The sequence below is a fragment of the Mauremys mutica genome, chromosome 3, assembly GCF_020497125.1.
Source record: "Mauremys mutica isolate MM-2020 ecotype Southern chromosome 3, ASM2049712v1, whole genome shotgun sequence".
Classification (NCBI taxonomy): Eukaryota; Metazoa; Chordata; order Testudines; family Geoemydidae; genus Mauremys; species Mauremys mutica.
Window position 1 is genome coordinate 11,817,080 of NC_059074.1, and position 27,987 is coordinate 11,845,066.

Sequence of the window (27,987 nt, forward strand, 5' to 3'; positions counted from 1 at the left end):
TTGGAGAAATCTTTTATTGGCACAATTGTTCCATTCAGCTACACTGAAGCCATGTTACTAGTGGGTAAGTGATTACAACAGAAGTTAGAGTCGATCTTTAAACACAAAATGCAAGTCTCCTACTCCACACGTGATGCAGCGTTACTCATGCAGGAGCAGGGCAGCTCTCCAGTAAGCAAAACCTGCCCTCTGCTTTAAACACCCAGGCTCTTCCAGCTTGTTACACTAGCAGCAGTTAACTGAATTAGTGCCAGCACCTCCCATGCACACCCCTTTCCTACATCCAGCCCCTTTCCCCCTCCTATCCTCAGCTAAAATGTTGGCAGTTAACAGGTTTCCCTATTTAAAAAAAAAAACACTAAGATGGTTGTGTGCAAAAAAAGCTAGATTACCAGTCATCACAAGCTGCAAGTGTGTGAAGTGAGTTAAGAAATTAGGGCTTGACTACACTAGCCAGTAGCACCACAGGTATGTGACTTCTAAAGCATTCTAACATACACATTAATTTGTCCATATAGCCCCTGGTGGTGCATGCTCAACTGTAACCTAGTTCCATTTCTAGGTTAGTGCACTTTAGAAGCCTCACCCTGGAGTGTGCATTCCTCTCCCACACAGACAAGCTTTTAGAATCATACAGAACCCTCTTCTCCTACCCAGCCTGAATTCAAATTTGCAGTCACTAAAGCACCATAGGACAGAATTGCCATTGCAGAGTCAGCCTACTGCCCAAAGGCTGCTTTCAACCAATCTGCTGAGCCCAGCTGAACCACACTCTGAGATAAGCATTTGCCAGAAGAAGAGGCAGCAACCCTGCCCCATTAATATTATCCGCAAGCCCCACAATGACCTTCATTTGAACACCACAGTTGCTTTAGTTCAGTTAGATGTTCTTAGCATCCATGTGCCTGATCACATCACCCACCAGACCTGTAACCCCTGAGCTGTAATAAATGGCTGAGGAGCCCAGTGGTTTAGTAACAAAAAAACTAAACAAAAGCCAAGGAAGATATTTATGAAAAGCTTAAGTTGTGGGAGAGCCTTATTCTACTCCATCCAGAGCCAGCCCCTGTCAGTATTGTGTCATTAATAGGCTCCCCCTACTCAGGAAACAAGGTTAGCAAATAAACCTAGGCATGTGTTTTCAGAAGTGCATGTGCAATGTTTATGACGTAGACAAGGGTTGGCACATACCCACTTCTGAGCTGCTAGGTCTCAGCACACAGCAGTGCGGAAGTCAAACTTGGGGACAGCAGCCAGCAAGGCTGCAGCAGCATGCATTGTCTCAGAGATGGAAGAGATGCCCTAGGTCATCCAGTCCTGCCTCCCAGACCATGCAGGTACTTTGGCCTGTGCTCGTGTGTTTCCAAAACGAAGTGATTGCTTCACCCAAGCTTGGACCAGAGGGTTCACTCAAGGCTGGTAAAAGCCAGAGTTTCTCAGTCACCCCAATATTGTGGTGAGCGATGAGCTGTCACTTCTAGCTCAGTCCTTTGAGAAGGGAATGCTTGTGTGTAGCGATGCCACACAACCTGGCTTGGGAGCAGAGAGCTCCAGTAGAAAAGGCAGCTAGCGCATGGATACAGAAACCACCTCCTTCATCCCCATCACACAACTAAAAAAAGATAAAAAGGTTTTAATAAGTAGCTTCAACCATAGTCTCAAGAGTGCAGGCTCTGTGCCCAGCCTGCTCCTGGATATAAGAATCAGAGGCGTGATTATTTGTAGTTTGATCTCTTCAGCTGCACCCAAGCCAGGGGGTTAGATCCTCTTCCAGTACAGTTCTGTTTTGGGGACGCCAGCCACTATCTCTGATTCGATTCCGCAGTGGTCCTGCCCTCGGAGGATTTTAAAGAAACCTGGAGAGGTTTTAAAGAGAGTCACTAATCCCACATGGGAAAGAAAAAAAAGTCACTCACAACCTAGGGCATTCTTACTCTCCAGCCTGGCATCAAACGCTCCCTGTGGCATGGCGGCTCCCTAGGCATGAGAGCCCCAGGCACTCTTCTAGACTTGTTAGAGGATGTATGCTCAGTTCCTGCACTTCTGCTGAGGCTCCCTGTTACACCCAACTACAACATCTGTGTAAATACTTGCAGGTCAGCTCCCCACCTCAGGCCAGGTGAGATCCTTTTATTATGCTTACGAGGGCCATAGAATGCCTCAACCCCTGGATTTACCCCCTCCCCACTCCTGGAGGGAGCTCTGACAGAGGGAACTAAGGCACAGGGTAGAGAACGACTTGGCCCAGGATCACACAGGGAGTCTGGCTAAGCCAGGAACTGAACCTATGACCCCCCTGCCCAGTGAACTACCCACTACACCACCCCCCCCTTCTCCAGCAGAGTTACTTCAGCCACCGTTTCTCCTCTCTGGTGTCAGTCACACAATTAAGGGCACGAAGGCTTCCGATCAGCTACTTCCATCTCATCTCGCCCCCTGGTCGGAAGCCACGGGGCAGGGAAGGCTCACCAAACCCAAGGGACCTCCCATAGGTCCAAAATGCCACTGGGAGGGACTTCCTAGCTGACCGTGGGCAAGTCCCTGTCTCAGTTCCCCCTCAGTGGAGGAGGAGGCTTCCCTGTTTCAAAGGGGTGTTGCGAGGACAGATGGGAGATGCTCTGAGCACCAGGGGGAGGAAAGCCATGGAAAAGCCTACACAGGCAGGCTCAGTCAGTATCTGGAGAGCCCTGCTGGAGACACCCAATCACCCATGTCCTACAGGGTCATACAACCAGATCAGCAGCACTGCACGAAATGCCCACTGCACAAGCTCATGGACTGTGCAGGGTTTAGCTCCAGGCTCTGCCAGCTAGGTCAGTACTTTCCTGCTAAACAAACAGAAACTGGCTATTCCTAGCCAGCCTGCTAGAAGGAAGAGAAAGTCTCAACTCCTGCTTCCTATGAGCGCTCCGGTTATACCAAGGTTTAAAGATAGGGAGATTAACCCTCTAGAAAGAAAAAACAAATCCACCATTCTGGTCTGCTCCAAAGTACATCCCAGCAACTTACCATTGTCACCCCAGTCAGTGTTCCAGGAGTTTGCAGCCAGCCAGTAGGGGGTGCCATTTTCTACACCCCAGCCAAGGATTCTAATAGCATGGCCACCAACCTCTCCTCCGGAGACGTGCTGGTAAACACCTGTAGGGGTGATATGAAACAAGGAGATCCTAGTTAAGGGCCCCAGTTTTCCTACCATGGACTCCACTTGAGGGGGGGAGGGGGGCGGGACTTGAAATAGAATTGATGTCATTTCATTAGTTTAAGTTCTTATGGTATCAGAGCACCAAGAGATGAAGAAAGCACAAATGAGGGGTAAGTTTTAACCCAACAACGAACATTTTTGGGCAAGGCAATCTTCATTCAAACACACCTGAATTTACGAAAGTTCTCTCAATACAAAACCAGAGGTGACTTTCCTAGTATTGCCAAACTCCAGAAAGGCCTTGGGGCTGTGTGTGTTCCTCACACACTGCACAGCCAAGTCTCAAAGGAAGCAGCAGCAAACAATCCACGTTCGAAGACGGCTGAGGGAGAGGAGTGCGTGAGTGGGGAAGAATTAGTCTAAAGAGGCAGCGGTCTTGGTGAACTGGGAGTCATGATCTCAGTGCTCACTTCGGGCACTAACTCCCTGGGGTGCCCTTAGGCAAGGCACTTGGTCACTTGAAGATACTGACCTGTTTGCGTGCCTGACTTGGGCCTGGTTAGGCCTGGTTTTCAGAGGTGCCAAGCATCCATGACTCCCATAGGGATCAGCAGAAGCTATGGCTGAAAGCCTCTGGAAGCTGTGTCCAAGTTCTCACATTAGGCACTCAAAAAATCAAAGGCTGCCCTTTAAAATTTGGCTAAACCTCTGCCTCAGTTTCCCCAAACAGGTGATAAACTACAATGATGAGGGCCAGGCATGCACCCAAACATAACAGTATATGCCTTACCCGGTGTGAAGTGTCACACTTGCCCAGCAAGGCCAAGAGAGGGTGCTTGTGATCAGTCTGATATTCCTCCTAACGCAACCCAGAGAACTTCACCCAGCAACACCCACCCCCTCTGTCTGTGAAGCCTTGGCTCAGCTAACACGCCAAGGCCTGGTCCTAACGCTTACCAGACTTGTACATGAGGAAGTCCTCGTACACGGCAAATGCTCCCTCTACTGGGCCATTCTTGTAGATCTCAGCCATTATCTCCTCCTCGCTGCGAGGGACGCTGTAAGACGTAGCTCCTGCAGAGCAGAAGCAGATATTCCTCAGAAGTTATGGGCACTTACATCAACCCACCCGGACCCAGTGGAAGCTGCAGCAGTTAGCCCAGGGGTCAGCAACCTTTCAGAAGTGCTGTGCCCAGTCTTCTTTTATTCACTCTAATTTAAGGTTTCGCGTGCCGGTAATACATTAATGTTTTTAGAAGGTCTCTTTCTAGAAGTCTATATTATATAACTAAACTATTGTTGTATGTAAAGTAAATAAGGTTTTTAAAATGTTTAAGAAGCTTCATTTAAAATTAAATTAAAATGCAGGGCCCCTGGACTGGTGGACAGGGCCCGGCCAGTGTGAGTGCCGCTGAAAATCAGCTCGTGTGCTGCCTTAGGCACACGTGCCATAGGTTGACTACCCCTGGGTTAGACTCTAGTATCTTCACTGGGAGCCAGTCTGCCCTGAGGTCCATGCGGGACCCTGCCGTTGAGGGGTGAGTGTACTCCTGAGCACTGGAGGATGTGAAATCAGAAACCACTAATTGACTTTGCTCCCAGTCCAAAAAAAAGAGGACAATGGTCAAACTGGTTGCGCCACACTTCACTACCCCTCATGGCAGGGGACGAGTTTCCTCCATCTTACACATTTAACTTTCCTGCCTAGTAAAGGAAAGCTGCCGTCTGCTCTAGCAGGAAAGGGCTCATCATACAGCATCATGCCACTCTAGGTACCAAATTGCCAGTGCAGTTTACAGACACTTTGAGATGTTGGATATTGGGCTTTTCTGCAGGGATGCAGCTAGACAGAACCTCCTGCAAACCCTAGAGTGCCCAGCACAAGTGAGAGCAGAATGTGCCTCAGTTTCACCATCTGGCTAAGCCCGAGTACAGGGTCACACACGGAGAGTTCAGGGAACTTCCAATATGGGGTTCACTCTGGCACGGACTAACCTCAGCTGACAAACAACAAATCCAGCTGGCAAAGGAGGATTCAAGGCAAGGGCTCCCGTGTGGTTCCTCTTCTCTCAGCCGGGGCACGTTTTTACTGTGGTTCTAAGCAGTCACCCGTCCACCCACAGCCAGAGGGTCTCACACTGGTCTGGGGACACTAGCTGCTGGCCCATGGGGCGCTGGCTCTCCTTGTTTCTAGCTGCTGCAGCACATTAAAAAGCAACAGCTCAAACTACAATGGACATCCAAGTGCCGTGGTTGCCAGAGAGACATTCCACCCCTGCACAGGAAGGCCAGTGGCTGCGACACACACTTTCCATTAAAGGTATCAGCCATGCTAGGTGTTGTCAGTAGCTACCGGGCTTAGCAGTGCCTGGAAGTACTTTGGTTCAGGCTTCAGGCCTCAGACTAGGCCTCTGACACAATAGTTTATATTTCAGGGCCTCATCTTACTCCACTAGGGACCTGAATACTCCTGTTCACATAATGCTCACAACTCCCGGCGACAGGCTACGAGTCAAGGCCACGGTGCTGACCCAGCCAGGAGGGCCTTTAGGAATCTAAAGGGAAAGCGAAGTGCACTGGTAGGCTGGGGCAAGCGGCTTCCTCTTACCGAAGTGTTTGTCACTCTCATATGAAGGTGAGTAGCCTGCTTCACAGTGTTTGTCGCACCTCGGGGTGTCCCCTTGCTCCCCAGTGCACGGGGGTCGAGACCCATTGACGTGGTGCTCACATGGAGGGATGGAGTATGGTCTGCAGCCTGTTGGGTTAGACAGAAGAGGTCAGACAGCTTCTCCTTCACCAACCTCTTTCAGAGGCTGCTCTCCCAGAGTGCTGCAGGGCCCCATGTATCCCACCACTCCACAGCCCCTTGCCCCAACACTCTCGAATCCCCAAGTGTAAAGTGATGCGGTGACATCTTCCGGAGTCTGCCTGAAACAGCTCCTTCTGCAGACACATAACCTACCCACTATCTCACGGTGTTAACTCTGAAACCTAATGATAAACCAAGTCACATCTTTGATACGTCCACTGCTGATGGATAGAAATGAACAGCCAGCAAATGCACTCAGCCCACCTACTCAACCTCCTTTATGCCTCCCTAGGGCCAAGCATCCCCAACCCAGTAACTAGTGCTTCCATCCCCTCCCCTATATCTAACTGGGTCGTCAGTACAAGAGTCTGCAGCATTACCAAACTTGACACAAATATCAGCATGACAACCGATGTATTAGCTTTCGTAAATCAAATGTTTAACAGTGCTGCAGAGATCCCAGCCTGCTGCAGAATCCAAGGACCTTTGGAATTTAGGTCCAGTTTACCATGGGGGGCCTGGCAATTATGCACCACAAACCTTCCAGTGCGCGGGGAAGAGAATGACTCATGGCGACATGCCTGTGCTACCCTAAGAGACAGGTCTCTGCTAGAGCCAAACCCTCCATCCCTACATTCCTTACATCAGAGCCATTCATCATCTCTAAAAGACCAACTAGTAGCTGGTCCCTAGTGACACAGAGCTGGGGCTGCCCTGCGCTCGTTTATGAAGGCTGTGGCTGTGTTGTAAGGACGGTTACCGTGCGCGTAGATGCGGAGTGATTGTCTGCTAACGTGAAGAAGGAAGAGCCGGTGTCAGTGTGGACATGTATCCTTCCCCGTGTGCTTTAAAAAACAAACACTAGAGCCGCCTCCAACATCCTGCCAAGCTCTAACTGGCAGCAGAGCCAAGCTCAGGAAAGGGAGAGAGAAAACCTCTGGCTGCATTTAAAAGTCTGTCCCTCAAGCGGGGAGAGGGAGAGAGCGAGAGAGCGCGCCATGCTGAACCCAGACCTTGAGGGATGGGGAGAGGTGGGAGTAAGACCAACCGGCCTAGGTAAGACAGAGACCTTCTGGTTTAAAAAAAAAAACCAAAACCAGCCACCTCTTATGCTTTGATCAGTGGCTCCACAAACAATATTTGGGTTTTCAAGATGGTTGTTTCGTGTCACTGTGCTCACCACAGGTCACAAAGGGAAGAACCACCGGGGCAAAGGGCTGCTGGGGTCATGCACGGGGGACTGCAGTCGAGGACCCTGTCTAAGAGCGGGAAGACTGTGGGATTCTACCCCAAGGAAGGAGAGGGCATAAGGCCTCATGCTTGTTTCAGGGTGTGTGGGTGGGTAGGTGCTTTCAGAGCAGCGGAAGGGTCAGAGGCTAGCCCTGTAACCGTGACACCCACATAGTCCAACTCCCTTGGTTAGCACTGACAGCCTGCATGGCTTCTGGCTTACCCACGTGGGAGTCATAGAGCCCGCCAGACACCAGGCCGTCCTCAGTCCAGTACGCCCACGCTCCAGAAGGATAGCCGCCATTACACCTGCAAGAACCACCACGGGTAGGTCAGTCACAAATCCTAGGCACAGTGCTCAGCTTCCACATAAGCCTTGGGTGAAGGGAGCTGGCACAGCCAGAGGGCCGCTTTCGACACAAGCCAGTTCATCTAGCCACACTCGAGCACACACACTAGAGAATTCAGATGCTCAGTGAGTATGGAAGCGGATCGCTGATGGTCAGGCTCCCGCTACAATAGAACTGTTACAGCTTGGAGTAGCCAGGTGGGTGAAAGGGTTATTCCTAGCTGTTTTGCCTCTCTAGATCTCAGTGCTTAAAGGAGGGTAGCAATACATAGCTCCTCTTTACAGATGGGGAAACGGAGGCACGGAAGTGAAGGGACTTGCTCATGGTCCCGCAGCAGGCTAGTGGCAGAGCTGAGGCCAGAGCCTAGGTCTCCCAAGTCCCAGTCAGTACTCTGGCCACGGCCTCCTCTTCAGTTACAAGCAGCATTTGCAGCCTGCGTCACCTTTTCATCAGCAGCTTTACACGCCTCTGTCCACAAGGAACACTGTGTCCACTCGACTGCAGGCTAACTGGAACGAGGCCATACAGCCAGTAGCGGCAGGAAGAGAACCCAGGAGTCCTGGTCTAACAGGCAGGCTTGCTCTGCACTCTCCAAGTGTAACTCTTCAGTTTGTGCGTGACGTGAGACAGTGAAATACAGCAACAGGGGGGTCAGCACAGGGCCCAGGTGGTCACAGACCCCGATCCTGCAGACACTTGCACACATGCTTAACTCAAAGAACAGGAGCCATCCCCCTGCAGCAAAAGGGAGTCCACACGTGCTCACAGTTAAGACCAGGCACAATCTGCTTGCAGGTCAAGGCTTTACACCAACTCCCTCTCATGCAGGATCTTCCACCAGCTAGGCAAAGGGGAAGCTAATCTGACACCCTGGAGTCTGCCCGATTTAATATTTCGGCCAATGTTCCAGTTTGGAGAGAAGTCACAGAAAAGCGTGGCCATAACACTGAAACGTCTAGTCCCAACTCAAAAGGGGAGAGTATAAACTCATTCCATTTCTGTCAAAGACCCAATTTAGGGAGCTGGCCTGGAAGTCGCAAGTTAGATCTAGGACTTTACGTAGCTGTAAGATCTGCAATGACCAGCACTAAGATGGAGCAAAAAGATGGGGAGTCTTTTCTTCAATACCACCTTCTTCCAAGGTTCTAATAACCTTGCCACTTGGCAAGTCGGGCTACAGCTGGTTTGAAATCCCCCTGCGTGCTTGCTTATGTCAGTACAACACAGAAAGGAGAAGGAACGGTGCTGAGACACTAGGGCCAACGGGTCGACACAGTTCAGAGGCACAGTGAGAACCAGAGGATGGAAGGGAGCTAGTCGAGCAGGAACATCGCAGAGGTGCAGGGTTTGAGCTGTTTTAATCTGCAGGGAGCGTGGGAGCACGCATCCAACCACCACGGAGGTTTTGCTCCATTTGTTTCCCCTCGAACCCAGAGAGATGCCTGATGAGCATTACCAAAGGTCCCCGGCGGTGGAGTGGAGAACACAAGGTCTCCCTTTTATGCCCTAGGCGCTACACCAAACATTCATATTTATTGATCCTAGACTGGAGAGTCAGGGGGAAGTCAGTGCAGCGCCTGGTCTGGCTCATTGGTTTCTATTCTGGGCTGGCACAAAGGTCCGGCTAGCCATTTCTTTGAAGCATGAGAATCGCTCACCCCATTCCACACTTGAAGCCACAACAAGACAGCAGATCTTCCGCTGAGATTTCCACGTTTATCTTGCCGTTGGTGTGCACGCAGACTCTGTCCGAAATGGCCTCCACCGCACCAAACGCCTACAAAACACAGAGGGAAGAGCATCACGCACCCTCCAAGGGAAGGGGAGGGGCTGCAGTGTTTGCTACTAAGGAGACACACAACTGGACCATGCACTAAGGTGGCTCCAGCCCCAAGGGACTTTGTTCTGACTGTGGGGATGGCTGGCTGGGCCGGAGGTGTATGGGGGCAAGGCTGCACATATTGGGCTGATGGACATTCCAGCCAGTCTCCAAATAGAGCCCATATCTTTAGAGAGCCAACTGCAGGTGGCTGTTAAGTTCACTACTAGGTAATAGCAGCACTGTGTCCCTCCTCGACAGGTGGGCCACGGGTCACTGCGCAGGGCTATTCTAAGATGGAGTTTTTAATGACTCCATGTCCCAGTCTAGTTGTTTGGAGATAGAGATGCTACCGCAGCCCATGGAGGCTTGGATTCCCTTGAAAATATAAAGGCAGCATAGATCACACACACTCAGCTTTGAGCTCTCTCGGGGAGGGATAGCTCAGTGGTTTGAGCATTGGCCTGCTAAACCCAGGATTGTGAGTTCAATCCTTGAGGGGGCCATTTGGGGAACTGGGGTAAAAATCTGGGGATTGGTCCTGCTTTGAGCAGGGGGTTGGACTAGATGACCTCCTGAGATCCCTTCCAACCCTGATATTCTACGATTCTATGACCTCCCACTGCACAGACTGACAGGTCCCCTCCTTTTGTGAGACACGAGACCTTGCACCCCAGTGGTTATACCATGGGTTGAGACAGGTTCTCTGCAGTTTAATGACAAACTCACACATCCCTAGAGTAATTCTGAGCAGCATGTTCTGTGCATGCAGAGCTAATTAAGCCACCAGAAACACCAGCAGTGAAGCTGCAGTCGCACAGGCAGTGGCCTGAGCTAGCCCTGTCTTCCCAGGACTCTGGGTACACACTTGAGTGGCAAGCCCACCCTGCTACAGCTTTACTGCTATTGTTACTGGAGCTAGCTTTGATCTCGCTTGTTCAGGTACATCGGCACTGCTGCAACCCCAGCTGATTAGAGGGTCAGGCTACCCTGCAGTCGTATGATCCTCTTACCCAGCAAGAGCCACAGGAGCCCTGGTCTCTGATCTCGTTAATGGTTGGACAGTTTGGCCACTGTGCCCGGGAGTCAAAGCTGTCCGGCAACTTCACGTCTCCAGCAAACTCTGCCCTGTAATGGGAGACCGGCATCCAGGTGACATGGAGGATTAAAGTCGTAAGACCAAGTTAACAGACACTGACTCTTTAGAAGAGACCCAAGACAAACGTCTCAAGGTTGAGCAGTTAGATACCCAATGGCTAGGTGGGTTCAGGGTAGAGCAGACCCCACCCCACTGCGCTGAGCCCAGAGCAGAGGTACGGTGCAGGGGGAAGAGAAGCGCTGTAGGTGTTTCCTGGCCTGGAAACACCTCTCCTCTCCCACCCCTCAAACGAGCCCCAAGTGTTACACTCCACAGTACAGCAGAGCCCCATTTATCCAAATAGTTGGAACCAGGGCCAGATCAGATAATCTGAAACTCTGATAATCCAGAGAACGGGAAGTGCAAGGCTGCAGCGCCATCTAGCGGCCACCGTTGAGATGGCCCACTTCTGGACCTGCATGCATTGGTTGTTGGGTCAATACAGAGAGCAGGATGGTCGGATAAATGGGGTTTTACTGTAGTTCGAGTCACAGATTAAGGCCAGAAGGGTCCACTGCACTTCTCATCTGGCTCCTGCAAAATAAGGCTAGAAAATTCCACCACACGATTCCTGCATCCAGGCCATAACTTCCAGCCGAGCTAGATGGACATTGGCTCGGCTGTGTAAATATAAGCCGGGTTCTGAAAGCGCAGGAGTGAGTGTCAGGCCTGGGTTCCATTCCCAGCACTTCCAAACTTGCGGTAGGATGCTGGACAAGTCGCTTCGCTTCGGTTCTCCCCTGACCCCATGTCTATAAGATAGAAGGTGCTGTCTGGGAGCGCAGCACAGATTTTCGGATGAGGGAGCTATCGAAGCACACTGCATTATTAAGAGACAGGTGCAGGAAAGGGCGAGGAAAGGTGTGGAGGCTTGGACAGAGAAGGATGGTCCTAAGTCAGCCCCAAGTTTGAGTTTCCCACATCCTCAAAAAACACTAAACGCTGCCAGCTCACGAGTGGGCATTAGCCCAGTTCTGGAGGGAGTTCCGTTCAGTTCCCCAGCAAGGGATCCGCACAACACTAGGCTCTTGTGCCGGGAAAGGCTGGCAGAGGTACAGCGGGGAGGGAAGAGGAGGATCTGAAGCATTGTAAGTGTTTCCTGGCCTGGAAACGCCTCTCCTCTCCAACTCTTCAGAAGAGCCTCATGTGTTACACCCCACAGCACTCACCTCACTGGCAGTTTGGGCCCATGCAGGAAGGTGCCACACAGTTTCTTCACATAACTCATGTCAGTATTGTGGAAATTGTGCCCAGCCTGAGGAGAGAGAGAGAGAGAGAGGCCTGAACCCCAAGACCTGCACCAGCAGTGAGCATGCCGGGCCCGTTCCAAGGAGGAACGCCAAAGCATTGTCAGGGGCAACGCCTGCCCCTTAGAGCCTCCCTCTGCCCATTCTTCTGGGTTTCATAGTCACAACTGCCAAGTTCCTGAAGTGCCCTTCCGCTCCCGCCAGTGAAAGATCGACCCAAAACCAGAGACACCACAGCACCCTCGCTGAAGGAAACGAGTCTCTGCTCTACCCAAGGTACTTCTCTAGCCCCCATGCCCACTGCATCTAAGCACCTCAGTCTTCAATGGATTTCAACACTCCGGGGAAGAAGGGAAGGGCTACCCCCATTTTATAGATGGGATGAGACTAAGGCCCAGAGCCTCAAGGCTATTTAGCCGGGGGCGGGCTAAGTCTATAGCAGAGAACAGCATTGAATCCAGGTCTCCCAAGCCCGAGGGGGAGTGCCCTAACCACTGGATCACCCTTCCCCGCTCTCCCTGCTTTTAGTTGTGTCACACACACAGGCTGCATCTGCACTACGAGCTGGGGGGGGGGGGGGACTCCCAGCCCACATACACACACGCTGAACTGCCACGAATCTAAACGGCGCTGTAGCTGCAGGAGCACGGGCAGCGGAAGCACAGCTTGGTCATGCCAAGTACAAACCCGGCTGAACGCCAAGGACAAACTGACCAGGCGACTCTGGCTACACTCCGATCTAGACTCGTGCTTGTCTCCTCAAGCTAGTGCGAGTCCGTGTACGTGAGCTGGGAGCAGGGCCTTCCCTAGGGGGTGCGGGGACATAGGTGCCGAGTTTCTCATCTACTGGGGGTGCTCTGCCCAGACCCCACCCCCACTTCACCCCTTCCCCCACTCCACTTCTTCCCACCCCCAGTTCCACCCCCTCCCCCTTTGCACTTCCTGACCCTGCAAAACATCTGATCCGCAGCAGGTGGCAGGCACTGAGAGGGAACGGGGAGGCGCTGGGAGGAGGGGGAGGCTCCGGTAAGGGGGCTGCTCCTCGCCCCCCCCGCCTGTCTGCCACTCGCCTCCTCACCCCGCTCACCCGCCCGCCTCCTCACGATTGTATTGAAGTGCAGGGCCTGGGGCAGCCCCCGCCCCGATTCGCCGTACCCAAGGGACGGCTCTGGCTGGGAGTCACCCCGCTAACTCTTCATGGAGCCGTAGCCAAAGCCTGAGCGTTAACACAAGCAGGTAAGATCCAGACACGCAAGTGATCATCAGCTGGGTCCCTTTCATTCTGCTACTACTCCTTTGTCCTTCTATCCTGGTCCATTAGGAAGCAGCCTGACCTGCCAATGTGAACTGGACAAGCCATTGCAAAGGACAGCAACACTCTCCTCCTGTCCAGGTACACACAGCCACCCGTGCCCAGCACTCCAGCAAGGAGGGATACTACTCGTCTGTGGAGCTTTGGGTTTCAACATGCCCCAGCATGGCCAGTCTTGCCTGATGGTTACCGATCAGCTGGGTTTCCCCAGCACCCGGGCTAGGTCAGACAGCTTGCCCAGCTCTCTAGTTAGGGCTGCTGTGTTTCGCGCAGGGGGGGGAAGCGGGGGTGTTCCTTGCAAAGCCACCTCTCTGCAGCAGTTTTCTTCCTGTCTATTCATTACTTCCAGTTAGAATCAATTAGCATCTTGAGTATGCTGCACTGCTCGCTCTCAATGGCGTTTTCTTCATTGTCAATGGCAGTCGTATGCAGACATTGTGTAGGTGCAACTGGATTGGTAGATTGGGACCATGCCTCATTCAGTACCATTTTACTGAGGGTATATCTACACTACTGACCCGATTGGCGGGCAGCGATCGATCCAGCGGGGATCAATTTATTGGGTCTAGTCTAGATGCAATAAATAGACCCCCGAGTGCTTGATTCCTGTACTCCAGCGCTGCAGAGGCGCAGGCAGGGTTGACAGAGGAGCAGCAGCAGCAGACCCACCACGGTGAAGACAATGCAGTGAGTTGATCTAAGTACGTCTACTTCAGCTACGTGAAGTTGAGTAACTTAGATGGATCCCCGACCCCCAAGGTCACATACAACCACCCGTCATGCATGGAGACGCCCATTCCGCATGTCAAGGCTGGGCTAGCCAGGATTCCTCCAAAGTGCTCTTTGCTGACGGCTGTATCAGCAGCAACCACCATCTCCTTCATTCCCAAACATGCTTTGGCCTGGTCGACATAGCTACGGTGCTCAGAGGTGTGAAAAATCCACCCTTCCTGAGCGCCAGAGCTATGGGGTTAGGTCAGCAGACACAGCTAGGCCCCGGCGACTAGCTACCATCGCTCGCAGAGTGGGGTTTCTACAGTGACGGAAACCCCAGTTCCCTTGGTATAGACCGTGTCTGCACTACAGGGTTATGCCAGCATAGTGACAGTGCCCAAACTATGCTGCCGTAGTCTCTAGTATAGACATGGCCTTCCAGGTGAGGCTAAACCCATAGCCAGTATTGTTACTGGGAGTATGGAGACTATGGGGCCCATGGGCAGCAGCAGCTCAGTTGGTGGGTAAGAGCCATTGTGAGCTATGGGTTATTGTCCTAGCACACACGGACCTTCAGCGTCGGTGGATACACGCAGGTATTTTCTGCTGGCAGTACGTGATTTTGGTCCAAGCTATGGGAAACGGCGCAGCGGCACACAAGCCAGATGAATGACAGGCTACCCGGTGTGTATAAAGCAGCATCCAGGGTGCAGGTTTACATCTAATCATTATCCCTAGCTCTTAGACAGCACTTTTCCCTAGCGGGTCTCAAAGCACTTCACACAGGAGGTCAGTATTTCCCCATCTGTACAATGGGGATAATGGAGGCAGATCAGTGAAGTGACTTTCCCCAAGATCACCCAGTGGGAGAGCCAAGAATAGAACCCAAGTCTCTCAGGTCCCCTTCTCCAGTGCTCTATCCACTAGGCCACACACCTCCCAAAGGCCACTGGATTTCAGGACAGTGACCAAGAGTAGTTACCATCTGCCATCACACCCACTTTTGGCTGCGACGGCATCAAACCTTGTAAGCCAAGAACACAGAGTCCTGGTCAGCGTTTGGCTGGGTGACCCAGGAGCTGCAGGAAGTGGGGCTGGCAGTTCAGCAAACCACTGCCCTAACACGGCGAAAGGAGGCACCGTGCTGCTCCCAGGATGGGAATTCTCAAGCTGCGGCCACGTGCTTAAAGCCTGCCTTCCCCCAAATATACATCAGACCCAGACAAATTTCAGGTGTGCTATTAACATCCTGTTTACCCAACTGGCACTGCCAGCAGGACATTCATGATAGGATTAATCACTTCCTGCTTACTTTCCTGTGGGGCTGTTGAACAGCTGACACAGATCTGAGTTTCTTACACAGTTTGCTAAGTGCTTTGAGATCTTCTGCAAAGAAGAGATGCTATGTGAAAACATACATTAATAGCTGCTTAGTGACCTATGCGAGAGGATTTTGGATCCCAGTGAACAGCTGCCAGCAAAATCCAGCCACGGCAGGCAACCTTAGGAGAGGCAAAGTTTGCCTAGACACAGCTATCCTGGCTGTGTGAGGTGGTCCCTCTGAGTCAAGGCTGGAACATGCTTGCAGGGCAGTAATCCCATCCATCCAGGCAGGCACTACCAGTGCACAGAGCCACTGCTCTCCGTCAGCAACCTGGCCACAGGCCCCAAGCGCCCAGGAGAAAAAGCACCGCTACTCACCTGCCATGTAGTGTTGAGTTTGTTGATGTAGTTGACCAAATCGTGCGAGAGGGGAGCAAAGTGGGGGACGCTGCGGGCACTCACGAGGGTCACCAGGACACACAGGGCAGACACAGACCGCCACATCTTGGCCACAAAGCAGTACTCGTCACCTGGAAAGAGAGCCACACGTCAATCCACAGACTGTCTGCCTAGAGGCAGTGCTAACCCCTTCCGAACTGGCATTCTTCCTGGCAAGGACTCGTAGAAACAGATGCCAGCTATTGTTAGGCAGAGCCTGTCACGTGATTACATGCAGGGTAACGCTACATACTCCAAGTGAGCAAAGGATATTGGAGGGAGGGGGCTGTGCTGCTTTGGTAGATTCACAGTATCTCCCTGGTTGCCAGAAGGATCACATGCAGAGACCTCCAGAATTGCACCCATTCGTTCCTCTTCCCTGCCAACAACTTAAATAAAACTCAGTGCAAAACTATTCATTTGTTCTATATAACGCCAAAGGATCTTTGTGAAAGGACTGTCCTCCTGTTTTCAAGGCAAATTAATTGACAGGAACTACCCTCCTCCCCAATCCCCCCCCCCCCCCGAACTTCAATCCCAAACTGCAACCCAAAATGCTCATGGCAAATCAGTAGGTGGCGGTCTCCCCTTTGAATCAGCGCCCCAGCACGATGGGTAAGGGTGCACTGTACTGCTCCAGATGGCCTGAGTCCTGACATTTGTCAGCATGGCCCTGCCACAGGGGGGAATTTTAGCAGCAGCAGGAATCTCTTGCTAAACCCCCTTAGCACAGACAGGATTTAAAGAGAGATGGGGAGTCAACCTCTGTGTGTCTCAGGAAGTTCGAGCTCAGGAAATTCCATTGTGCTTAACCAGAATTTCCTCCCCCACAAGCAACTGTTAATAAGCTGCAGTATTCTTTGCCTCCTGTGTAGCATTGCTGTGCACTGGGGAACCTTCTTCTGTTCCACCCCAGAGGGAGCTGCGGTGATCCCAGCTTGGCCTTTTTGGTACCTCACAGGGGTACAAGCACTGCAGAAAAGCGACACCTCACTCCAGGATTGAGGACGGACAGCAGAGATCATCTCAGACCATGTAACAACCTTCCCCCAGGCCAGGAAAGGGCACGGCTGATGTAACTCACATGTGCCCCGTGTGGAACTCCGCTGCTCTCTAGCGACAACTGAGTCACAGATAAAGGTGGACAGGCCTTGACTAAGAGCTGGGTCTTTTGGCATGGGCAACAGAAGCTCATGCTTTAAGATGCAGAGTTAACCCCTGCTAACCACCAACCCGGGGCACATTGATAAAATGGACAGTGATCAAACCCCCACTATGGATGGATCAGACCAGCCTTGGACAGAGACTCAGAGGTCTGTCACTTTTTTACCACTTTGGCCATACTCTTCTAGCACGTCATGTTGGTAAAGAGCGGGCAGCCAGCGAAAGCAGATTCATCCAGGCACTTCAACTGGTTTGCACACAAACACCAAAGCCAGGTCTACACTGAAGCTTCCAATTTCAGAAGTGATTCAGGAGCTGACTTTTAATGAGTCAGTGCAACTCAAAAATGAAACGCAGGCTCTGAAATCACTCGGGCATTTTTCTAATACAGACAAAAGGTCAAATTTTCAAAAGTTTGCTTTTAAAGACTGAACTAGTTACATTCACACAACTTTTCCAATATAGATAAGGCCCCAGATACTCCATGGCTTGGGTCAGGGGATTTAACTGGCTTAAAACAGAACAAAAATATTCTCCACTGCAGAGGAAATGTAAAATGAAGACAAGTGACCCGTCTCTTCTCTTTATGGCTTTTTGGCACAACAGAACTTCTGCAAAGCCAGAGACCGCCAAGTGTAGTTCCCCATCCGCTAGAGGCCAGATTCCCATCCCAACCACACAGCAGATTATCCCAACCTGAACATGCTTCGAGCCCTGCAACTACACACAGCCCTGCACAGACGACAATCAGAAAGCTCTTTGGGGCAAGTACTAAGCATAAGGTTGCGTCTACACGGCAATCACACCCCCACAGCTAGCCCGTGCCAGTGACTTGGACTCATGGGGCTCGGGCTATGAGGCTGTTTACCTGCAGTGTAGACATTTGGGATCAGGCTGCAGCTCGGTTTGACCCTCCCACTTCATGGGGTTCTAGACCCCAGGCTCAAGTCCAAACGTCTACACTGCAATTCAACAGCCCCTTAGCCCAAGCCAGTTGGCCTGGGCCAGCTGCATGTTTTTAATCGTGGTGTAGACACATCCTCAGTGGCCTGCCAAGTACCCAGTGCCAGTAGCTTTAGCGGTGTGATGGAGTCCTTTATGCAGAGATGGATTCAAGTGAAGGGCACTCACTGACCATCAGCTACCTCCTCCCACTCAGAGGTAAGGTGCCAGGCACTTGCCAGCCGAAGACGGATCGCTGTGCAGAGCGCATCTCTGGGTGATCTTTACTGCTAACGTAAACTCTGGAAATGGCCAGAATGCCACGTACTTTTTCCTTTGAGAGGGGAAACCACAGGAACTCCCCTGGAAGAAAAGTCTGACTGTGCAAATGTTATTTCTTTTTAAGCTAACCCTTCTGATATCAGCACTTGCAGTGGGACACAACTTGAAATCTAGGTGCCGTTTCACAGAGAAGTTAGTAGTTTCAGACGCTGCCCCCAGATCCTCTTCTAGTTTGTGGTTTTTAGTCACATTTTCCTGTAGGGTTAAGATGTTTCTCTCCCCTGTTGCTTTGTGAGAAGACCTACACAAATAGGGGAAACGACTGTGAAACTGACAATACACAAAACAGTCAAACTCACAAATATTGACAAGAGAAAAAAAATTCTATTTGCCACTAGTCACTTTTAGCTCTTGGGCGTTACTTGTAGGAATATTTCAAACACTGGCGTGATTTTTAAACTGCAAACATCCTCTAATTACACATGGCAACCCGATAGACACATGTTGCCGACCCCTGGGCTAGCTGGGTGCCGAGTATTCATTTATTCACTCTAATTTAAGGTTTCACGTGCCAGCAATACATTAACGTTTTTAGAAGGTCTCTTTCTATAAGTCTACAATATATAACTAAACTATTGTATGTATGTAAAGTAAATAAGGTTTTTAAAATGTTTAAGAAGCTTCATTTAAAATTAAATTAAAATGCAGAGCCTCCTGGACCGGTGGCCAGGACCCGGCAGTGTGAGCGCCACTGAAAATCAGCTCGCGTGCCGCCTTCGGCACGCATGCCATGGGTTGCCTACCCCTGGCTAGTCTGTGCTGGCCCTACCCAATGCCCAGAAAGGAGCACTCCTCTCTCCCCTGCAGCATAATCTAAAAGGGGATGATGAAGTACAGGAATTCTACACCCAACCATAGCTCCCAGTAGCCATTAAAGATGCAACACCTGCTTAATTACATCCCCTGCCACCTCCCAGAAAGCCTCCTTATACCAAAAAGAAAGAGTCAAGCCACTGATAGTTACAGGTGGATACTTCGGCCAAATCTTTAACAGATTTCTTAGCCGCTATTTCCCAAACAGTAAGCTTCCGTTAATTTAGATCCAAGGTCACCTGACTACAGGGCCCACCAATGCCAACTATAACAAGCACAAGTCAGTCAATGCCTCATCTACAGTGTACTTTCCAGATCCCCTTCTCTACTTCCACCGCCTCCTCCTTCCACCACTCCAGCCTGCAGAGGTAGAGATGGCTATTGTATAACTACTATCTCGTAGCTATTGCATTCAGCATCACTTGCTAGTGAGAGCCACAGGGCTCATTTCTCCCCACCTCCACTCACCGTTGGGCAAGGGGGTTCAGAAGGCACCGAGGAGAAGCTGCCTCACATGCTCGATCTGCTGCCGCTGCCAACAGAATGGATAAGCATTTCTCTGCTTTTATGGTAGCAGAAACATTCAGCAAGCCAGCAATAATGTCATTAGGTTTCAGAGTCAACACCTGGGCTGAATATAGGTGTGTTAAGGGCTCAATTCACTAATACCCTGTGTCTCAAGCAGTCATTTATGTCAGTGGAAAGCTAGCATAACCCACTATCAAGTCGTTTTACGCTCACTCACCACTGACGTAAGTGGCTAGGCCACACAGAGTAATGCTGAATCAGACCGCGGGCGGCTGCAGACCCAAGCGAGCCAGCGCTGCACAGAGTCCAATCCCGAAGGCTTTCTTCGCAGCCACAAGGGCTAGAATCTTGCATAGAATATTAAATTCTGCAGAACTGTAGTCTGCTAGGATGGGTCTGATGAAAACATCCAGCAGACTGCTGTAGCTCAGAGAGAATGTGTGTAATGGTCTTCTTGGGAGGCAGGGTTTAGACAGGCTATCATGTCAGATGCAGGCTACCCGACACTTCTGTTCTGGTGCTGCAGGCTGCGGTGCCATCCTATGGAACAACTGCTGGATCAGGCAAACTTTTGCCAAATTCTTAGTTGAGAGAGGCACTGACTGAGGGCCAGATTTTCCAAGGGCTCAAGACAGCACAACTTGGACCCCAGAGTTTCAAGAGCTTCACTCCCATTTTAACCACAAGGAGTCTGGTGGCACCTTAAAGAGTAACAGATTTATTTGGGCATAAGCTTTCTTCAGATGCTTATGCCCAAATAAATCGGTTAGTCTTTAAAGGTGCCATCAGACTTCTTGCTGTTTTTGTGGATACAGACTAACACGGCTACCCCTTGATACCCGACTCCCATTTGAGGCACTTAAATGAAGTGGCCACATTTTCAAGAGCGACAATCATCCACATCTCCCATGGGTGCAGAGCTCTTTGGAAAAATCTGGCCCCAAGAGCCCCAAGCACGCGTGTTAGCCTAAAACTCAGTTCTAATCAAATATTCCCTCTGCAGTCTCGAGCAGGTCTCTGAACTGCTACTGTAAGAGGCGGCTGCACGTACTTTCCTACCTCAAAAAGATCAGAATACGTAACTGGCCTTTTTCCCAGCATCTAAGGTATAAAAGCGCTTTGTAAATTGTGAGGTTCTGTTTTTAGATGGTGGGACTTGAGGACAGGTCTACCAAGTTTCAGTTTTGGTTGACAACACTTCGTTTGTACAAAATCTGAGACAGAGAAGCTTGTGAATCGGTATCAGATTCCGCAATCTGACACACTGAGGTAGAGAGAACGTTGCTCTCCAGTGAGCCAGAACCAAATTGAAAACAAATACACGCTCTCTGCATTGAAGTTCGGTCCGCAGCCAGAGAGACATATAGATTTTAAGCAGCCTGATTCTTCTACTGTATTTGTTTAGCAAAGGAGTTCGGTACTTTGCACGATTTTTTTTTTTTATTTTTAATAGACAGTCCAAGTGTATCAGTGAGTGAGTCTGGCAGAAGAAACTGCTGCTAAGTTTCTCACAAGAATCAAACAGCTGAACGTTCCCTGAAGTCTTCCTGCTAGTTTTCCACACGCTAGCCTGGGGCATAAAGATTCTGAAGAGGCTTTAAGTCTGTTCAAGGTGAGAGGCAAAGCAGAAAAGAGGACTCAGCTAAGCACCAGTTTCTGTGCCCAATTCCCCGCACCCCAACTTCAGTGTGGTTGGATTACGCACTGAAGTAACTGATTAGCATTCTGCCCTGCCCCCACCACTTCCTCTTCTCTCTGCAGTTTTCTTTTTTAGTTGCAGTTGATGAGTTTCTCTTTTATCAGCTGGTATCACACCCTAAAGAGTAGGAAATTCAGAGCGTGGAAGGGTTTCTCCCTTAGATGAAGGATTGCGGGTGTCCCGAGCACAGTGCTATTGACACTTGCACTAAGCAATGCTCAGGACTAGACTGTTCTACAAATACTTACCGTATATAGGTTTCAGAGTAGCAGCCGTGTTAGTCTGTATCTGCAAAAAGAACTGGAATACTTGTGGCACCGTAGAGACCAACACATTTATTGTAGCATAAGCTTTCGTGGGCTACAGCCCACTCCTTCGGATGCATAGACTGGAACATATAGTGAGGAGATATATATACACACATACAGAGAGCATGAAAAGGTGGGAGTTGCCTTACCAACTCTGAGAGGCCAATTAAGTAAGAGACAAAACTTTTGAAGTGATAAATCAAGATAGCCCAGTACAGACAGCTTGATAAGAAGTGTGAGAATACGTACATGGGGAGATAGATTCAATGTTTGTAATGGCTCAGCCATTCCCAGTCTCTATTCAAGACTAAGCTGATTGTATCTAATTTGCATATCAATTCGAGTTCAGCAGTTTCATGTTGGAGTCTGTTTTTGAAGCTTTTCTGTTGCAAAATTGCCACCCTCAGGTCTGTTACTGAGTGACCACACAGGTTAAAGTGTTCTCCTACTGGTTTTTGAATGTTATGATTCCTGATGTCAGATTTGTGTCTATTTATTCTTTTGTGTAGAGACTGTCCGGTTTGGCCAATGTACAGGGCAGAGGGGCATTGCTGGCACATGATGGCCTATCACAGTAGTAGATGTGCAGGTTAATGAGCCCCTGATGGCGTGGCTGATGTGATTAGGTCCTATGATGATGTCACTTGAATAGATATGTGGACAGAGTTGGTGCTTCTGAACATTTTACCCATTGTCTTAAGATGGTAAGCACTATAGGAGATGCTCCCTGCTTTACTATATAGCATCTAGTACAATGTTCCCTGCTTTACTAGCTCTGTGAATGACTATAATAGGAATATAGAAGAGTTCCTCCACAGATGGAAACTGTCTACCTCTTCTGATAGCACAGGTAACCTTTACAATGGAGAACAATGCCCTGATGTCTGATTCTGCAAGGGAGTCAAAGTATAATGCTGAGTTGAGAATTTCACCACTTGGCTTGAAGGGGGCAAATTGATACTCTCACATTAAGACACAATTAGGGCCCAGTGGGAGCCACAGATTTAAAAACCCAGAAACTCTGCAGACTCTGAGGAAGTCCCCTCCCCCTCAGCGCTCTCATCCCTGGTCACAAGTTTAATGCGTGTCAGAAGCCTCCAAAATGGTTATTTCACTTCCAGCTGCATTAAGGACACTTCAGACATGTGATCAGTGGTTTCATTTTGTGTCATATCATCCAATTTGAAATCCAGACGCCTCTAGGAAGCTGGCCTCTTGAAAACAGGAACAGATACTTGGACCCAGAAACTTGTCTTCAGCTCATGAGACTAGCCCTGTAGTGTTTCCCACCCACCTAACCATATTTCAACTATTTCCCCAATTGACAAGAGATTTGGAAGGGGCAGACAGATCCATGTCTATTTCCCTTAACTACCCAGTGGAAATGAGAGATCCAACGCAGGCAGCACATTATGCTGGTGCGATTTAGAGGACTGAAGAATGCTTTCCTCCCTCCCGTACTGCTGTACCACTCTGCTTTTGTGGGAGATAGAGGTATGTCTCAATCACTGCAAGACCTGGCCAAAAATGAACCCAGTTCTCACTAGATGCTGGAGTTTTAGCAACTACACACTCACAAACCAATAGCCAGAAAGTCTTTCCACATCACAGGGTGGGAGTGGTTAGAGCAGAAACTGGACACCAGGGCTCCTAGGTTCTCTCTCTGCCTCGGACCTGGAGAAGTCACGTCAGTGCTTCAGTTTACCCATCTGTAAGCACCACAATACTCTATCTCACAAGGGCTTACTACTCATAAAACTTTTATATCCTTGAGCAAGAGGTGGAGATAAATCACTCCGACCTCTGAGCTGTAATAAACCAAAAAGGTTGGTCTGGGATTGTACGTACACAATAACTTGAAAACAAAGTCTGGCATCTCCCTGTAACTATTTCATTTATGCCAAGTACACAAATCTGAACTTTGCTCCTCAGTTAAGGCTGTTGCATTAGTTGCCAATGTTTTTTGCATAACGCTAAAGCCATGACAAAGCAAGCATAACACAAAGAAACACTGCTTTGCTTGATGAACTGCCAGCTTAACTTGGTAACTCATACTGTTATAAAGCAGCTACCAGACCCAATTTATTGTATCCATTACTGCATTATCACCAAAGGTTAACAGCTTTAAACTCACATCAGCCATATCTCCCCATCATTCTTGCGAAACTCCATCTGTTATGGAGGCTAGAAAATTAGCAAAACACTCATCTTTGCAAAACTGGATGCCGCTCACAGATCTTGTCTAAACAGAGTGAGACTTTGTTTGATGTTAAAAAGCTGCTTCTCTTTAAAATAAACTCTCGTGAATGAAATCAGGCTTTGTACGAACTAAATTAAATCCCAGATTCTTACCCAAGACCTAGATTCCAGTTGAACAGACTAGAACGCTTACAGAAGAACTGCTATTAAACACTCATGCAGCAACTCACAGCTACTTGAAGCGATGTCCTTTAGGCAAGAATGGAGACTGGCCCTTTCCAGTCTGTTGATTAGTGACATCTCAGGTGCATCTTAAGAAAACCTGAACATTGAAGCATGTGACTCTGGAAATTCCACCCTGCTGCAGCATTTAGGTTAGTTCTGGTTAATAACTGTTTAAGAGACTATCTTCAGGCTATAGCCAGGGTCCCAGATGCTTGGTGACCCTAGAAGTTCACCTACCTTTCCCACTCCCCCTCAAGAATTAACTAGTTTCAAAGCCAGTTCAGCTAAACCGGTTTCATAAGCAGTTGGAGCCTTGGCCCAGAAGAGGCTTCCATGTGGTCTGAACAGTTTTCATGGAACCAATTACAAAAATCATTAGCTGACCCAGTTCTTAGGCTGCGTCTACACTACAGATATAGCCATGTCAATCAGGCGTGAGTCTTGACAGACACACCTGGGCCAGCAAAAGCCCCTAAGGTTAGACACAGCTACACCAGCATATCTGTGTGCACACTAAAAGCATGCTGCCCGTACGATATACCAGCACTCCTACATCAGTGAAGCACTCCTAACGTAAATTTAGCTTTAAAAACTGATTGGCGTTTTTGGCAAAGTTAGCCTGGAGTAGGCCAGTCTCATGCATTCAACAGCACTTCAAGCCAAAGCTGTGCAATCAGGTCCCCATGTTTTGGATACACCAGTCTGAAAATATGCTGCAGTACTGACTGGCTGTGCACAGTTAGCTTGGGACTGCATGAGGCAGAGGAAGACAGTCCCTGCCCCACGGATCCTACTTGGCAGCTCCTATGTTGGCATTTCAGAAGTGATTCAGTTTTTCACAATCCAAAAACATACCACACATTCAGGGGTTAACACTCCCTTTCCTCAGGCCTTGTGTACACTAGGGGATAGCTGGATTAGTGCTAACCCCTACTGCAGAGGCGCCGCAGTGGGGTAGCCTGTGTGGTGCAACACATCTACGTGCACTAGGGGGTTTGCACCAGGATAACTACATCAGTGACTGAAGCCCTCATATGGGCATGGCCTCAACTTATCCAGCCTTTTACAGCTGGATTCCTGCTCAAGGGTGGGACCAACATCAGGAGCAGATCAACTGTACAAGGGCTACTGGTGGGCATGTCCCATTGGCTGCAGAAAGCTTGTGTCTAATCATTCCTAGCGCATAAGGCAGCAGCCACTGTTTTCATCCTGTACACCAGATGGGAGCAATGCAAAGGCTGGGGGCATGTAAAGGTACTGAACCACAGGGGCGGGCGGGGAGAAGCAGCTGTCCCTGTGTGGTTCCTCTGTTAAGTGAGGACATCCGACGAAGTGGGTATTCACCCCCGAAAGCTCATGCTCCCAAACGTCTGTTAGTCTATAAGGTGCCACAAGACTCTTGGCTGCTTCTGTTAAGTGACACTCTTAAAACCAAGTTGACAGACTGTCCAGCGTGAGATTAAAAACAGGCAAGTCAGAAAAGGTGAACAGCCAACTAGGAGGAAGAAGCTTCTCCAGGAGTGGCGGTCTCCAAATTGGGGTCTGATTTTACTGCACCAGACTGGAAAGTGGCCTTCAGACTTCAGACCTTCTTTACAACCAGCACGGATCTTTACCAATGGGGGAGGCAGCCAAGTCAATCAGGCAGGTAGATTTGGATAAGGGGCAAGGAGTGACCACAAACAAGAGGGGACTTTGGCCTGGAGCAGCACCCTCCTCGGCTAGCACAGAGCCCCACCATGCAGAACCAGGGCCCATGTTCGGCTGGCACAGGACTCACCTGACTCAGTACTCATCACAAAAGGACAACCCTACATTTTAGCTCTAAAACCAGTTGGTTGTATTTATAAGTAAGGAGTCTGGCCAGTGTCAACTGCTGGTGTTTGCAAAATGCATCAGATAATACCGGCCTCAAGGAGCTACATCTATTAGTAAAAAACACTTTGGCAGGGAACTGCTAAAGATTTTCAGGACTAGCACTAGAGGTGATTCATTGCTAGAGTTTCACAGAGGAACTTCTTCCTCCTCCTACCGGTTTTGTATTTAGTTTCTTTATTGATCTTTCCATCATCTTGCTGCCAAAACACAATATTCATAAGAGCTGGCCCTAACTTAAGTCCATTTATTAAAAACACCACAGATTCTGCTCTTTGCAGTTCCTCTTCTTTTGGTTGCCTGTTCTGCAAACTTAGAGGGATCAGAACTCCTCCCTGCCCCATCCACATTTTAGTCACATGGCCCTGCCCCCCCACCCCATCAGAGTGGCTTACAAACATTAGTTAACCTTCACAATTACCTTGTAAGCTAGGGAAGTACTATGCCCATTTTAGTGATGGGTCACAGAAGTGTGGAGGCTAAGATCCCCAAAGGTGTTTATGTTGAAATCAATGGCAGTCAGGTGCCTAAATAGCTTTGAAGATGCTGACCAGAGGTTAAGGGCTTGATCTTCTGAGGTGCTCAACACCTCAAGTTCCTACTGAACTCAGTGAGAACTATGGCTGCTCAGTAATTCTGAAAATCAGGCTCAAAGTGACATGCCCACGGTCACAGCAGACGCTCCCAGCAGAGAAAAGGATTAAACCCACATCTGCTGAATTCCAGTTCAGTGTCTCAACCACAAGACCATCTTTCCTCTCTGTGTACTGACTGTTTAGCCATGCACTACACCAGAGATATTACCAACAAGGCCACAGACTGCAAAATTTCTGCAAAACCCCAGTATTAGCAGAGATCTTACTGCTGCCCAGAATTGTAGCTGCCTGGCAACTGTACGCTCCTCATCCCCTCCAGACAAGGATGAAGATACTTAAATTCTGCAGTTAGCAGGTCGAATCTACAGAATCTCTTTTTGCTGACTGCTGCACCTAAAAAAACCCCTGCAACAGGCCAACATAGCATTCACAAGGGGAATGACTTCCCCAGAAGCAAGATCACTCCTTTGGGGCTCCCTAGAAACCATGATTTGTTCACATATCCGCAGAGGTACCTGGTTGCACGTTCACTGCCGCCGATCCAACCTGCTGCTAGAAAGTCACCTCCCGTAAACAACACAACACAGAACTTGGCTAGGCTCGCAGAAGGCAGCTCAGCACCAGCAAACGGAAATGTCTGTCAATGCCACCTGCAAGTTCCGGGGCAGAGAGGCTACGCCAGCTCTACAGTCACTACCTGGGCCCCAGCAGGAATCTGGACTCAGGGATCAGAAGCCGGAAGGGGAAGCAGCAGTAGCAGAGCCTGTGTGTTCATGGGGTACAGTGTCCATTTGCTAATACAGACACCTCGGAGAGGCTAGACCTGTGCCTTGTGGGGAAGATTAAACAGGGCAAGAAAATCCCCTGATTCACATTTCCTGGTACTCCAGGACGGCTGCACAATTTGAGCCAACTCCCCCCTAAGTCTGCTTACTTCCCTTTCCCACCAGGGAAGGGCAGCCAGGGACAGTCCGCTGCCCGGGGAAAGCCCTTACCCATCCCCCTGCACCATCCAAACATGCCCCCACCCCTGCACAGCTCCTCTCCCCTCCCCGTCCCCAACAGCTCTTTGTGGCATGGGACAACAGCCAACCATCCCCCCCCCCGCCGCCGCCACACACATCCTCCAGTGCCCCCCCCCTCCATCCTCCTGTCCTGCACACAGGGCTGCCCAGAGACTTCCCCTCACCACCACCATCCAGAAACCTTGTCCACAGCCTGCACGGGAATCCCTGCAACCCCTCCCTCAAGGATCTGCCCCAGCTGTTCCCCCCCATGCCAAACTGCCCCTCCTGCCCCAGATCACCTCCCCCCCCAGCCCCAGACAAACTGCCCCTCCCCCACCCCCCCTGCCCCAGATCCCCCTCAGCCCCAGACAAACTACCCCTCCCCCATCCACCCTGCCCCAGATCACCCCCCAGCCCCAGACAAACTGCCCCTTCCCCACCCCCCTGCCCCAGATCCCCCCCAGCCCCAGACAAACTGCCCCTGCCACAGATCCCCCCCCAGCCCCAGACAAACTGCCCCTCCCCATCCACCCTGCCCCAGATCACCCCCCCACCCCGGCTCCATACAAACTGCCCCTCCCCCATCCGTCCTGCCCCTGCCCCCCACTCACTGGAGGAACCTCTCGCTCCGCCGGCCCCTGCCTGCAAACGCCGCAGCCGCGCGGCGCCTCCCTCCTTATCTGCAGGCGGCCCCCGCCCGGCGCTGACTCACCCCACGTGGCTCCCCCCCCCGGCAGCCCGCAACAGCAGCGCCTGACCCTGCTATC

At 50.3% G+C, this 27,987-nt stretch overlaps 1 protein-coding gene across 2 annotated transcripts; it reads right to left on the reverse strand.

Moving 5' to 3' along the window:
• On the reverse strand, positions 1–27,987 carry CTSB (cathepsin B). 2 transcript variants are annotated; one of them, XM_045011034.1, is made up of 10 exons: positions 27,933–27,987; positions 15,463–15,614; positions 11,658–11,743; positions 10,364–10,478; positions 9,190–9,308; positions 7,405–7,490; positions 5,751–5,897; positions 4,100–4,216; positions 3,010–3,138; positions 1–1,856 (listed from the first exon to the last, which is right to left on the reverse strand). In XM_045011034.1, exons 2-10 carry the CDS (start codon positions 15,586–15,588, stop codon positions 1,759–1,761), a joined length of 1,023 nt encoding a protein of 340 aa, XP_044866969.1. In that variant the 5' UTR covers positions 15,589–15,614; positions 27,933–27,987; the 3' UTR covers positions 1–1,758. The 2 variants fall into 2 exon arrangements, with proteins under 2 accessions (XP_044866969.1, XP_044866968.1); XM_045011033.1 differs by having other exon boundaries at positions 27,832–27,960.

Excerpts from the sequence above, each read along its gene's own strand:
- CTSB (XM_045011034.1), bottom strand. The coding sequence starts at position 15,588 with ATGTGGCGGTCTGTGTCTGCCCTGTGTGTCCTGGTGACCCTCGTGAGT. Across the intron at positions 5,898-7,404 it reads GCTCTATGACTCCCACGTGG|GCTGCAGACCATACTCCATC; the intron begins GTAAGCCAGAAG and ends CTAACCCAACAG. Across the intron at positions 1,857-3,009 it reads CACTGACTGGGGTGACAATG|GTTTCTTTAAAATCCTCCGA; the intron begins GTAAGTTGCTGG and ends AAACCTCTCCAG.